Genomic DNA, 14,970 nt, shown 5'->3' on the forward strand with positions numbered 1-14,970 from the left:
CAAAATGCTATCCTATCAATTATGGGCCAACATTTCTAAAAAATGCTTTCAGCACCTTGTTGAATCAATGGCACCTAGAATTAAGGCAGTTCTGAAGGCAAAAAGGGGTCAAACACAGTATTAGTATGGTGTTCCTAATAATCCTTTAGGTGACATACATAATATATATATATAGTTACATAAAATGGAAATGTCCACATATAAAAGAAAATACAGCATGTACTGTAGGTGTCATAAATACTAACAGTATAATAACATTACACCATTTCACTCTTTGACGGTAGGGAACGCAGCGGCAATCCACCTGTCACTCAAGTAACCACACCCATAATTATGAGCAACTTTAAGGCTTAATTTGATGAGTTACAGTTGTCATGAAGGGCAAAATTAGCTTTATAGACCAAAACCACTTTTTGTACCAGGCTGTAAACAGGCTGGAAAGTTGGGTATTTTAACATGGGTGTCTATGGGATTGACTCCCTTTTGTCTCTAGTGGCTAGTTGATGAATTGCAGTTTAAGTCATTTCCGTACTGTATTCATAAGAGAGACCTCTGCCCAGATAATTCTGTTCATATTCACCTCTGACTTGAATTCAATAAACTGATATGATGTCGTTCTTCCTCTCTTTGTCTCACCAAGCTGTGTGGTGTCTTTGTTTCCCTATGACATAAATTTGTTTTATGTGGACACTTTTATTGACGGCTCATCCTACTGTGCCGATTTAATTCACATTACTGCAATATAAAGATATCTGCAGCATGCAAGCATCTCCTGTGAGATGAATAATTAAACATTAAAAAAAATTGCATTGATAAATTGCTCACAATACAGGCAGAAATTTGGATTAAGAAAGTAAAAGTGTCCAAATTTAATTTGGTGTTGCCTTTAAAGGGTCACCAGTCTCTGTTATATTTTCCTTGTCCAGAGTTGACTCATATGGATTTCTGTCTCAGTGGTCTTGTTATAAAACTGATTTGTCGTGTTCTTTTAAGACCCTCGCTGGTGTCGCCGCACACGCTCGACTCGATCTTCAAACGCTCAGAGGATGACTTTCTTTGAGGTGCAGAAGAAGAATATGTTTTTGATGCGTGTGCGTAAATGCAAGCACCAGAGAAGAATCAGTGTTGTTTTATTATCTAGATGTCTTCTATGGAAATGCTGCAGTAGAGCAAGAGAGAGATCACAATATAAGTTACACAAAGACAAGTCTTGGGGGATTGACAGACTGTCTGATGCATGTTGTATTGCACAACAAGATGTTTCGCTTTGGATGGTTTCCAGGAGAGGTTGCATGTTTTTCAGAAAATTGCAAGTTGTTTGTAAATTTTGTTGAAATAAATGCTTTCATGTCAAAAGTGTTTTCTGAATTTGCCAAGAAAGGTTTGTGACCATGAATCTTTCAAAGAGGCACTTAGAAGCAAGTAAATAATATCCACAAGAAATATCCAGAACGGTCCTTTTTGTAGGGCTGCGAAAACTAACCTAATATTCGATAATGAAAATAGTGTTCAACGAATGTCATTATCAAGTTTGGTCTGTGACTTCTCTTGCCCACCGCCCCATTGCAACAGCGCAACTTGCGCATTGGCGCACGCAGCACAGAAAAGCGGGAGTTAAATGATGACGCGATACAGTAAGATGATTGACAGGAAGATGACGTAGTTAAAACCGCAAAGTTTGTTTAATTTCACCATTTAATAAGTGATTTTGTCTTTGTTTGGGGCAGATGGTAACAAAGTGACGTCACAGACCAAACTAATCAATAATGACGTGTGTTGAACACAAATTTTATTATCACATATTATTGACGATTATCGAATTTTCTATTAGTTGTTGAAGCCCTACTTTTTTAATTGGGTTTATAAATAAACTACTTTAATGAGTTGGTCAAATGCCCCAGAAATATTTATGATAGTGGATATTATTGTCTTTTTAAGACCATTTTATATCACAGATTATATATGACAATAAAATAGCACAATAATGCATGCAATTGCATACTGTTTAAGTATATTATACATTGAAATTGCAATGTGAGGGAAAAATAATATTCTTAACACAAATTAATATTATAAAATTTTATTTGAAAACACTTGCTACATTCACCTCTAGCTCTGTGTGCCTGAAAATAGTCCTTAGCAATTGAAAGTTACCAATGGGACTATTTTCAGGCGCTGCGTAATATCATTGCGCCTGCTCCACCCATGGTACGACACAGTGTTTCCGCTAAATACATTCTACCGTGGTGGCCCGCCACGCCTAAAACATCCCCGCCACGCCTTCGGTTGTGGATAGAAGGGATACAGCAAACGAAATCTTGCCGGATAAGCACAGTTTTATCCTAATCCTTCACCCAAACCCAACTCTAAACACAAAATTTCACACGATTATAGGATGTATTTGTATCTCATTTAGCCAGAGCCACTGTTTTCATCCTAATAATCCTACCTCCAAATCTAATCATTAACTTTCTGCATTTGCTGTATCCCTTCTAGACAAAACCCACGGCGGCAGCTCGCAAAATAAAGAGTCCGGTCAGACTGGTTGTCTTTAAAAATAAATAAATTTCTTTCTGGATTCGCGTTGTAAACTAATTTGTAAGTAAATCGCCTAAAATATCATAATTTCCCCCATGGGTTTAGTTTAATGCACAAATAGATTTAAATCAACAGATGATGATTAGGCTACGTCTCTGTTTTGAGAAATAATAATACAACCCCAAAACAGAAAAAGTTGGGACATAGTATAAATTGTGAATAAAAAAGGAATGGAATAATTTACAAATCTCATAAACTTATATTTTATTCACAATAGAATATAGATAACATATCAAATGTTGAAAGTAAGATATTTTGAAATGTCATGCCAAATATTGGCTCATTTTGGATTTCATGAGAGCTACACATTCCAAAAAAAGTTGGGACAGGTAGCAATAAGAGGCCAGAAAATTTTAATGTACATATAAGGAACAGCTGGAGGGGGACCAATGTTTAGGAATAGGAATGTTGTCCTATTCTTGTCTAATACAGACTTCTAGTTGCTCAACTGTCTGAGGTCTTCTTTGTTGCATCTTCCTCTTTATGATGCACCAAATCTTTTCTTTGGGTGAAAGATCTGGACTGCAGGCTGGCCATTTCAGTACTCAGATCCTTCTTCTATGCAGTCTTGATGTTGTAATTGATGCACTATGTGGTCTGGCATTGTCATGTTGGAAAATGCAAGGTCTTCCCTGAAAGAGACGACGTCTGAATGGGATCATATGTATCTAGAACTTGGATAAACCTTTCGGCATTGATGGTGCCTTTCCAGATGTGTAAGCTGCCCATGCCACACGCACTCATGCAACCCCAAACCATCAGAGATGCAGGCTTCTGAACTTAGCGCTAATAACAACTTGGGTTGTCATTGTCCTCTTTAGTCCGGATGAAATGGCATCCCAGTTTTTCAAAAAGAACTTCAAATTTTGATTCGTTGGACCACAGAACAGTTTTCCACTTTGCCAAAGTCCATTTTAAATGAGCCTCGCCCAGGGAAAACGCCTGTGCTTCTGGATCATGTTTAGATATGGCGTCTTTTTTGACCTACAGAGTTTTAGCTGGCAACAGCGAATGACACGGTGGATTGTGTTTACTGACAATGTTTTCTGGAAGTATTCCTGAGCCCATGTTATGATTTCCATTACAGTAGCATTCCTGTATGTGATGCAGTGCTGTCTTAGGGCCCGAAGATCACGGGCATCCGGTATGGTTTTCCGGTCTTTACCCTTACGCACAGAGATTGTTCCAGATTCTCTGAATCTTTGGATTATATTATGCACTGTAGATGATGATAACTTCAATCTCATTGCAATTTTTCTCTGAGAAGCTCAGAAAACTATTTTTCACCGCAGCATTGGGAGAATTGGTGATTCTTTGCCCATCTTGACCACTGAGAGACACTGCCACTCTGAGAGGCTCTTTTTATACCCAATCATGTTGCCAATTGACCTAATAAGTTGCAAATTGGTCTTTCAACTGTTCCTTATATGTACATTTAAATTTTCTGGCCTCTTATTGCTACCTGTCCCAACTTTTTTTGGAATGTGTAGCTCTCATGAAATCCAAAATGAGCCAATATTTGGCATGACATTTCAAAATATCTTACTTTCAACATTTGATATGTTATCTATATTCTACTGTGAATAAAATATAAGTTTATGAGATTTGTAAATTATTCCATTACTTTTTTATTCACAATTTCTATAGTGTCCCAACTTTTTCTGTTTTGGGGTTGTAAAATAAATAAGCCTACACGAAATATGTTACACTTAAATAATTATCAGATTGACAAAACGAATAAAAAAGTATTTGAGTTTCTGTTCTTTTTTGTGACGCGCTCTAAAACCAAAGCAGCAGAAAGCACGTTGAAAAGAAAGCAGAAACTTACATTATTCCTGTGGGAAGAGAGGTACGTTGGTAATAAAAACTTGAGGCAGAAGGTGAGACTGTTTTATCTGTTTCAGATAGGAGGGTCGGGGTACCCGCGGGTAAAACGCATAATATTTGAGGTAACGAGTGTAATAATATTAACGTGTCATTTGCGTTGTAGATGCAGGTTGGGACTCAATATAGTTAATTGCGGGTCTAACATCCAACACCAAAAGGTTAGACCGTTAAAGGTTTATATTTAACTGCACAATTTGCGTTGTGACCGGGTCGGGGTTATGTCAAACAGGACGGGTGTGGAATAAAATTGCTGCTGATGTCGGATAACTGTTCGGATGTTCTGTCAATCACAACGGTGCGGATTATCAAACAGGACTGTGCGTGACTTTGCTACAGCTCTGTAACGCTAAACACGAGCACGAACTTGCGCACTACATTAAAACTACAATAAAAGATCCATACGAAGCTATAAAACGTATTTTTTAAGAAAATACAATTTAGATCAAACATAGAAAAGCATGTTGCTATAAATATGAGGAAAAGTAAATGACAGCATGAAAAGTATAAAAAAAAATACATGTTAGTTTACTGTAGCCTATTTTCTACATTTAAAAAAATAATGTACATTAATCATCATGGGCACCCCTTGCCGCCACAGCTGGAAAAAATCGTAGAGGAAACACTGCGGCAGCAAAGTCCTTGATTATTACGCTGGAATGAGAGTATAGTTCCTAGTAGGGATGCTAAACAATTAATCGCGATTAATCGTTAGCAGAATAAAAGTTTTTGTTTACATCACATATATGTGTAAACTGTGTATAATAAATATGTATATATATAAATATGAACACATTCATGTATAATTTTAAGAATTTCTTTTTTATATATTAAGTATTTATATTTATAGATAATATAAATTATACATAAATATACAAATGTATATACACATGTAAACGTTTCTAAAACATATACATGCATGTGTGTACATTTATTTATACAAATTTATTATACACAGTTCACACATATATATGATATAAACAAAAACTTTTATTCTGCTAACGATTAATCGCGATTAATTGTTTAGCATCCCTAGTTCCTAGAAAATCACACCTTTTAATTTCCGTCGGTCTTAGTACACAATGTAACGACAGAAGAGTCAAGTTTTAAATAGAAAAAATATCAAAACTCTTTGGTCGTTTTTTGAGCGCGATGCTAATGGTCTTATCAGATTCAGTGGATTATGCTAAGCTAAGCTAAAAGTGGTAACGCCAGACACGGAGATCGGCTAAATGGATTCCTAAACGGTAAAACTCATATGTTTAGCTGGAAAATGAGTGTGCCTTTAATAAAGTTACATACCTTTTATGTAAATATCAAAGAACAATTTAACATATTATTTCAATGCATTCTTTGGCACCTTTAATACCCACAACATTAGCATTGGATAAAACCTTGTGTGTGCCAATTTTGTCACTTCAAGTCTTTAGTGTATTAAAAATCAGTTTGTGTCTAATGAAGACCGTTTCTCTACAGACACACAGCTTCATGTGTAAATTCACCCCAGGTTTTCCCAAAACCTGTCAGCTAACTCATAAAAATGTCATAACATTGGCCTTTAATTAGTATAAAAACCCTGCACTTATTCTTTGGTGCTTTTTAATCACTTTAAGAAGAGCTCAGAACTGAATTAAAAACATTTCTGCGGTAAGCACTTAAATTTTTATTCAGACCATATAAACACACAAACTGCTGATGAGAAGAATTGGTAAATTTCTAAATTTACACCAATGGCTATTTTAATAACAGTGTTTCGGTCACACAGCTCTCTCTTACACACAGAGAGAGAGAAAGGAGTGATATTTTTAGCCTGATGAATGATGTGTCTTTGTTTAAAAGCCTCTCGTATGATCATATTTCTGTCTGACTCCTCTCAATCAGGGTCTTACATTCGGCGCAGGATTGCACACGTTGCACAAAATTAATGCTCAAAACGTGTGCGACGTTGTTGTGATGGTGGTTTTAAAAGCCTGCTTGCTCATAATAGTAAATAAACACATTTGAAAACAGAGACAGTGATAGTGCTTTAAACTAAATCTGTGATCAACACTATATTTCACCAATAACATTTATAATCTGATTTCTAGAGATTTTTCATGAATATTCTTTTATAATTTACTCACCCTAATGCCATTACAGATTTATATGACTTCCTTTCTTCAGTCGAATGCAAATAAATAATTAATGTCATTTTCTGATATGGCCCAGGGCTCAAAATAGTGAATCCATGCATCCATCATAAAAGTAATTCAGATTACTCCAGTGGGATAATATATGTTGCATAATATATGTCTTCTTGAGGAAAACGATAATGAAACAATGTATATTTTGAGCTTATATGGAAATGTAAAATGCATATTTAAGCCATGCATTCAAGCATGGCGGCATGTTAATATCTTCAAATAAATTCTTGAATTTCTCCTGACAAAACTTGCGGATGACAGCTAGTCACTTTGGCATTTTGATAGTAACACATTTTGATATAAAATTACACATTTGTGTTCACCATAAAGAAAGGAAGTCATATACATCTGATATAGCATGAGGATGAGTAAATTATGAGAGTATTTTCATATTTGGATGACTCTTTTTACTAGTGCATTTTTATAATTTGCATGTATTTAAAGGTGCATTGTATAACTTTCAGAAATGCAATTTAATGCATAACTATATTATCAGTGGTGTAACAAACAAGCAAAGTTAAAACACCAGGTAAAAAGTCAAGGAAACAGAAAAACAAGGTAGACTTGTGTAGAAAGCACACTTACTACTATTGTATTCACTGGATGACTAATCATTGTAAGCATTGTAAAAAAACATTACACCGATGCATTGTTAGACTTTTTTCTGATGTCATCTTTTGAAAGCAAAATATGATTTATGCAAGAGAGTCCAAGAGACACAGAGTCACACCTGGAGAAACCAGCATTGAGAAAGCATTTTTCGGTGTTATGTAAGGCAAACCAGGAACCTAAAGAGACAGGAGAAAGTCTGGAAGTTTGGCTACAGCTGAACATCTGGGTTGTTTTGGGGTTTAGTCATCACCGTATCCTCCACTAGATAAGATTACTCCTGGACCACAAACCATGAGTCAGACAAGGAGTTTCTGCAAAACAAAATATGACCAATTTACAGCTCTTACAGATGACCCGTCATGTATTTGTGTCTCGCCTTTACGTCACAGCCATGCTGAACAAGCTGAGGATAATCATCAGGTCCTATTGTGTAATTGTAGTATCAACAGTCTAACAGAGTCGTGATTAAAGGCTACAATGACTCCCTCACAGTATATTATAATGTTTGGATCATAGATGGTTTTCAGGTATCAGAACCTTGTTTTTGTGCTCTTTGATAATGAAGATGGAGATTTCCTTATGAATAAAGCTTTATGAATGATATATTCATTTTCTCATTCTCGTTTTACAAAAAAGTTGCCAGCCAGTGCAGCATTTTTCATGATTTTCACAAATGTTTAATGCCTTCCAGAAAATGTTCTTCTTTAAATATATAAACATACAATACAGTATATCAAATGAAAGAACAGACCCTCTGCTTAAGTTAATGAAATCTTAAGTTAATGAAACTTAAAAGGGATAGTTTATCCAAAACTGAATATTACCCCATGATGAAAGTTTTAAATATTACTTATTAAATATTTAAATGTTTTATTACAAAATCCCATCGATTTCCCTCAGAAGGCCTTTATTAACCCCTTGGAGCTAGGGATGCTTAACGATTAATCGCGATTAATCGGTAGCAGAATAAAAGTTTTTTGTTTACATCATATATATGTTTGAACTAAACTTTGTATAAATAAATGCACACACATGCATGTATATATTTAAGAAATGTTTACATGTGTATATACATTTGTATATTTATTTTTAATTTATATTATATATAAATATAAATACCTAATATATAAATATTTTTTTTTCTTATAATTATACATGCATGTGTGCATATTTATATATACATAATTATTATACACCGTTCACACACATATATGATGTAAACAAAAACTTTTATTCTGCTATCGATTAATCGCGATTAATTGTTAAGCATCCCTACTTGGAGCCATGTGGATTACTTCTGTAAAGGATGTTTGCACTTGTGCTTCAAAATCAGGAGCACCATTTACTACCATTATAAAGCTTGGAAGAGCCAGGGCATTTTCTAATATAACGCAGATTGTGTCCGGCGGAAAGATGATAGGCAAATACGTTTAGGGTGGCTTGAGGGTAAGAAAATTATGGCGTAATTCTCAAATTATGGCCGGGTGAACTATTCATTTAATAATTCATTAAATATTAATTTAATAATTCAGATTAAAGGTCATATTTACTAAACTGGGCAAATTAAAGAACACAGGTGTGAAATCTAATTTCCGTATATTGAACGCAATTTATCAAGAGCAGTGCATAGGGTTTAAGAAATGCTTTTTAGGCGTAAAATAATGCTGCAAATACCAGTAAACTGATAAGTACAAACCTTTAGTAAATAATTTTGCATGATTCATTTAAATAATCTCCTCCCTAAAAGAGGCGCTCCTTCTACAAATGCATATCCAATAAGGTCAATCGTCAAAATAACAAAGTAAATCTGGCCCTGTGTGTTCGAGTGTTGAATTTTGAACCTCTAAAGGGTTGTGCATAGGGCTGTCACGATTAGGAAATTTGGCTGGTAGTTGATAGTCTAATAAATTGTGGCAATTATGACGATTAATTGCCTGTTTTAGTGCTTTGACATTTAATTCTCATACATTTTTTGTTTGTTTATTAAATAATTTTCACACATTGTTGTAATTGTTTAAATTAAATATTTTGCAAGGTTTACCTGGCAGTAAATATTAATACACATAACACATATTTAAAAGTAATTATTTTATGAATACTTTTTTGAAAAACTGAAAATTCTTCATAAGAAATAAACACAATAAAGTGTAAAAAAACTGAAAATAAAAATTATAAAAAATGCCTTAAATATTAGCCAATCCTGCTAAGGTCATATATTGAACCGTCTGTAGTGGCTGCAAAAATGAATTCCTATACAGCTCCCCCTTGTGTTTTTTAAAGAGATGTGCAATCATTGCGGTGATCTGAAATCATCGCGATGAGGTCAAACAATCGCGATGAGACGATTATTCAATCATTGTGACAGCCTTAGTTGTGCACACCGAAAATTAATGTGTCTGAAAACGCCTAGAGGACACCGAATGCCAGCCGAGCACTTTTTAGCTTGGATATTTGAGCTGGGAGCCGGTTGGTTGTTGTAATACTTGTCCTGCCCTTCCTCTACTGTGATTGGACGGCCATATGAGAACTGACATTGACGAGCGGAGCTTTTCACCCAAAGTTGAATCTTTTTCAACTCTCGACGCTCTGCGCCGAGCGCGGAAAAAATACAGAGTGCTGGCTTATTTGAAAAACGCTGAGTTTCCATTGGAATCAATTGAAACATGCACCGGCCGCAGGCGTAAAAGCTTTGGTGTGCACGCCCTTTAACTCTATATAACCAAATTAAACCGCGAAGTTGAAACAAACAAAGAATAATCTAGTGCAGGGGTCTCCAACCTTTCTGTAAGGAAGGGCCTACCACAATGGATAAATCATTCTGGAGGGGTACTTTTTTGATATAGTCTACTCAAAACGTTTTTGTTTTAATTGTTGATTTTATTTTATTTGACTTGTTTATATGTTGTATTATTGTATAAAATGTTAACATGCATAATAAAAGCCAAGCTAATATTAAAACATTTAATAAATAAATATTAAAATTGAGGCTATTAACTGAATGTGCTTTGGCGGGCATCTCACAGACTGTGCGGGCAACCTGGTGCCCATGGGCACAATGTTGGAGACCATTGATCTAGTGTGTATAATGTGTGTATTTCAATTTTAGCACATTTCATTGTCTATTCTTTCAGTCTTTATATGTGATTTGTGTCTTTGTGTAGACGTGTATTTCAGTAGTAAACTTTTACACCTCTTCTCTGAATTTAGAGTTTACCTAAGGCGTGTGTAAGATAAAAGAGAGCAGACTGATGACAGGTTTCCGCTAAAAGCAACAGCAGTGTCTGAAATCTATGGGTGTGTGTGTGTGTGTGTGTGTGTGTGTGTGTGTGTGTGTGTGTGTGTGTGTGTGTGTGTGTGTGTGTGTGTGTGTGTACCCTGCACTTAAACAGCAGTCCTGTCTGTCTGAAACAATCTTTCATCAGCTGTTTGTGTGTCAGTCTCTTATGTGACTAACATGCTAGTGATGTATCTAACAATGTGTTTGTTTGTCTTGCTGCCTACTGTTGTGTGCTTGTGTATTACGGTTTCCTATTTGTATTGTGTGTGTGTGTGTGTGTGTGTGTGTGTGTGTGTGTGTGTGTGTGAGTGTCAGATATCACATTACAGCATCGCAGAGGTCAGTCACAGATCAAAACCCATAGAGCTTTCTGCTCACCTGTGACATCACTGCAGGGGGGGCGGAGCATCTTATAAACACCAACACACACATGCACATGCACATGCACACAGTGTCTGTGCTGTCAGGAACTGGAGTTGTGTTTTACTGGAGTTGTGTGTCTGTATGTCGTATAGAGATTGGTAAGGTGAAATATATTTTTTTCTGTACTGTTTCTGTTCGTGTGATTGATCTTAAAATGAAGTTTCCAGTGAATGCGTATAAAAAGGCATTGGCCAAATGTGTAAATGTGAGCCAATTGAAAGAGACTAGACTTTTTTTGTGATGCTTCTTTATGGTGTTTATTAATCTTGTTGCCGATATTTGGAGTTTCGGCACATTTTCCGGACGGAAGGTGTTGTTTAACCTAGCATCAGCTTCAAAATCATATCAATGAATAGTGCATACGTTATGTTTTTTAATTTTTTTTTGTAAAATTGATTTTGTTGAACGTAGTTTAGAGATTTGGTCTGTCTTTGTTCAAGCTGGTTTGTGTTCTGACTGATCCTTGTATTTGTTCTTGTTTGTGTTGTGAGATGGTGCACACTATTTCCAGTATTACATAATCCTGGGACATTTACGAGGTCACATGATGAATTTTATTTCTACTTCAGGTTGTTTCCATTGAGTTAATTCCACTTCTGATTGGCTGTGTTTCAGAGTTAGCCACGCCCATAGCTGAAAATGTCAGACAATGGGGAAATAGACGACAAGCCACCAGCTCCGCCCATGAGGAACACCAGCACTATGATTGGTTCATCCAGTAAAGACTCGGGCCCGCTGAATCACGGCTCCAAACCGCTGCCACCGAATCCAGAAGACAAGAGAAGAAAAGAAGGTTTTATTCGATCAATACTCACTGGAGGCGGAGACAAAAGTAAGTAACAGTAAGGATTATTCCACTTTCATAAAAAAATTATTTTTTTTCTTGTTCAGTCATGAAGAAATTAAGGTTTTTATAAAGGAAAACATTTCAGGATTTTTCTCCATAAAGTGGACTTTAGTGGACCTCAACAATTTACAGTTTCAATGCAGCTTTAAAGGGCTCTTAATGTTCTCAACTGAGGCATAAGGGTCTTAACTAGTACAACGATCATCATATTCGCCAAAAAAATAAAAAAGTGCTTTGCTTTTTAACCGGGTGTGCCTCATAAGCCTTGAAAAGTGAAGCCTCTGGCTCTTTGATCGCCCCCCGGTGGCTGGCTGCAGTACAAGTCATAAACCCCGCCCTCTCCATTGAAACGAATGGGACTCTTCTCTAAATAAAAAAATTATTTACACTTCCAATAAATGCTTCCGAAAGATGGTTTTGGTCCTTTCAAGTAGTTGTTGTCACGCTGACATATGTTCAAGTGTTCATTATTGTGGTAAGTTTAATTTTAGCTAGTCATTTAATGCTATAGAAACGGGGCGTGCCGTTATGATTGTCGTGATTCAATTGGTCGCGCTAGCGTTTGGGCGGAAGATTGATACCACGATTCCTTCTGCGCATGCCTTGGCTCCAAACTGACGTTTTTACGTAACATGGCGGCGACATTTTGGGCTTCAATTCATTCCAATGGTGGGAGGCGACGTCGCGTCGTCCATCTTTTTTTACAGTCTATGTTTTTAACCACAACTTCTCGTCTTGTGATGCGCCAGCGTGAACTTATGTTTTACATAATCATGTCGAAAGGTCAAGCATGACGCATGTGAAACTACCGCTCAAATGTTTACAAGTGTAAAGAAAGAGGACCATTCTGACGTTGTTGTATGTGGTATACACAAATTTTTATCAGTTTTTTGTGTCAGTTTATGGTTTAAAACAGTCTGCAAATTTGCGTATCACATATGTAACGTGTGACCTTTTGACGTAATTATGTAATATGTGAGGTCACACGGCTAGTGCAAAAAGAGAAGATGTGGTTTAGAAGTACAGGTTTTTTTTTTTGGGATGAAAATGGCGATCGTTTCGCTAGATAAGACCTTTATGCCTCGGTTTGGATTGTTTAGAGCCCTTTAAAGCTGCATTGAAACTCTAAAATGTTGAGGTCCACTGAAGTCCACTATATGGAGAAAAATCCTGGAATATTTTCCTCAAAAAAAATAATTTTTTTCCGACTGAATAAAGAAAGGGTGAGAAAAATTATTAGGATTTTTTAATAAAAGTGGAAGATCCCTTTAAAGGGATAGTTCGACCAAAAATGATATTAAACCCACGATTTACTCACCCCCAAGCTGTCCGAAATGCATATGTTCATAATTTTATTTAGACGAACACATCTTCACAAAATAAATCCAAAAGGCTCCAGGATGATAAACAAAGGTCTTCTGTGGGTAATCCGCGTCATGTTGTTGTTGAAATGTCCACATTTAAAACTATATAAATGAAAATAACTAGCTTCCAGTACCGTCGCGTCCGGGTTCAAGTGAGAGCGTATGCAGTTTACGGAGGTTTCTCTGCTGCTGCTCTGTGCCCTCGCCTTCTGCATTTATCATCCGTCACTGAGAAAAGTGCGTACACTACGCTGATACTCTCTCCTGAATACAGAGGAGTCTAAGATGGCGGCGTTACCGGAAGTTAGTTATTTGCATTTATAAAGTTTTAAATGTGAACATTTCTACAACAAAACGGCACAGATTACCCTCAGAAGGACTTTGTTTATCATCCTGGAGCTGTTTGGATTTCTTTTGTAAAGGATGGATGCACATTTTTTGGACTTGAAGGTCGTGGACCCCGTAACTTAACATTTGATTAACTGAAAGATCTAAAACATTTTCTAAAATAACTGAAATGTGTTTGTCTGAAAAATTATGGATATATGCATCTCGGACAGCCTGGGGTGAGTAAATCATGTGTTTAATATAATTTTTGGCCGAACCCTCCCTTTAATACTATGATATATAATATATTTTTAGGGAAACATGTTATGTTCATGTATCCGTTTCTCTGAAAAACAATGCTGTAGCCAGTTATCACGGTTGCTTAAATGAGACCGCAATAGCCCATAAATGGGAGATTTTATGGGATAATGCTACTCTTTTAAAATTCATGCACTAGATTGTAAATTACATAGTGTGTAGTTTAAGTGCATAGTGTTTATGTCATTTGGGACACAGCTAGAGTTTCCTTTCATTCAAGCTTCTTCTGTTAAATCTTTTAATTTAGTTTTATCACCTAACCATTTTCTCTACACTTCCTGTGTCCTGTTCAGCCAATAAGAAGAAGGAACGTCCAGAGATATCTCTTCCCTCAGATTTTGAGCACACCATCCACGTTGGCTTTGATGCTGTCACAGGAGAATTCACAGTGAGTGTGAGCAGATCTTACTTCAGAATACATTTACATTTCTATTAGAGATGCACAGATCGACTGGCCAGAGACCGGAATTGGACGATTTTATGCATGATCCGATTGGTCGGTCTCACAACATTCCGATTCCGAACCGGTCCTTTTGTTGCCAGCTGCGCAAGCAATAACGTCACAGCTACATGCACACATTCACAGTGGAAGCAGCACCCGACTCGTCATCCAACAGCAGCGTTACCTTAATTCGGTACCCAGAAACATAATTCGGTTTACACAAAGACCGCGACGCGAACCTTCGGGCAGTCCGCCCGTGCCTATATTGATTCCTGCCCCGCATCCGCAAATGACATGTTGATATTATTAAAGAAGACTGGCAATATCTTTTAGAGAGAATATATGGAGGCAAGATTAAAATAATAACTTATGCATATAAATTAATAATTTACTACTTATCAGTAAATCAATCAAGTTAAACAAAAAATATTAATAATTTTTACCTCGCACAGTGTTTTGATTGAAATACAATAAAATGCATATCGCCGTGTAGTCACTCAAGTTAAAAAATTTTACGGATACAAAGCTCAAAAATTTTCTAAAAATTACGTATTCGAAGATTGTCGTCACCTCACACAGCCCCTTCGCGACTCTCCAAAGGGATTTAATGACTTCTGCCGTTGTTTGTCGTGTACTGTGGAAAGGCGGCTTAACGCACCATACATCAATGGAAAACTTTCCATCCTTTCCATATC

General features: G+C 36.4%; 1 protein-coding gene across 4 annotated transcripts in view; it reads left to right on the forward strand.

Annotated features, from left to right (window-relative positions):
* Positions 1-14,970, forward strand: part of pak1 (p21 protein (Cdc42/Rac)-activated kinase 1) — a 66,404-nt gene that overhangs the window by 23,325 nt on the left and 28,109 nt on the right. For 3 of the 4 annotated variants that reach the window (XM_065283724.2, XM_065283725.2, XM_065283726.2), the window contains exons 2-3: positions 11,593-11,809; positions 14,127-14,227. In XM_065283724.2, the coding sequence (XP_065139796.2) occupies positions 11,617-11,809; positions 14,127-14,227 (294 nt within the window). In that variant the 5' untranslated portion in view covers positions 11,593-11,616. The remainder of the gene's footprint in view (positions 1-11,592; positions 11,810-14,126; positions 14,228-14,970) is intronic. The other variant, XM_065283728.2, reaches the window with a different exon arrangement.

Source organism: Paramisgurnus dabryanus, chromosome 9 (genome assembly GCF_030506205.2).
Source record: "Paramisgurnus dabryanus chromosome 9, PD_genome_1.1, whole genome shotgun sequence".
In the NCBI taxonomy this organism is placed as follows: Eukaryota; Metazoa; Chordata; class Actinopteri; order Cypriniformes; family Cobitidae; genus Paramisgurnus; species Paramisgurnus dabryanus.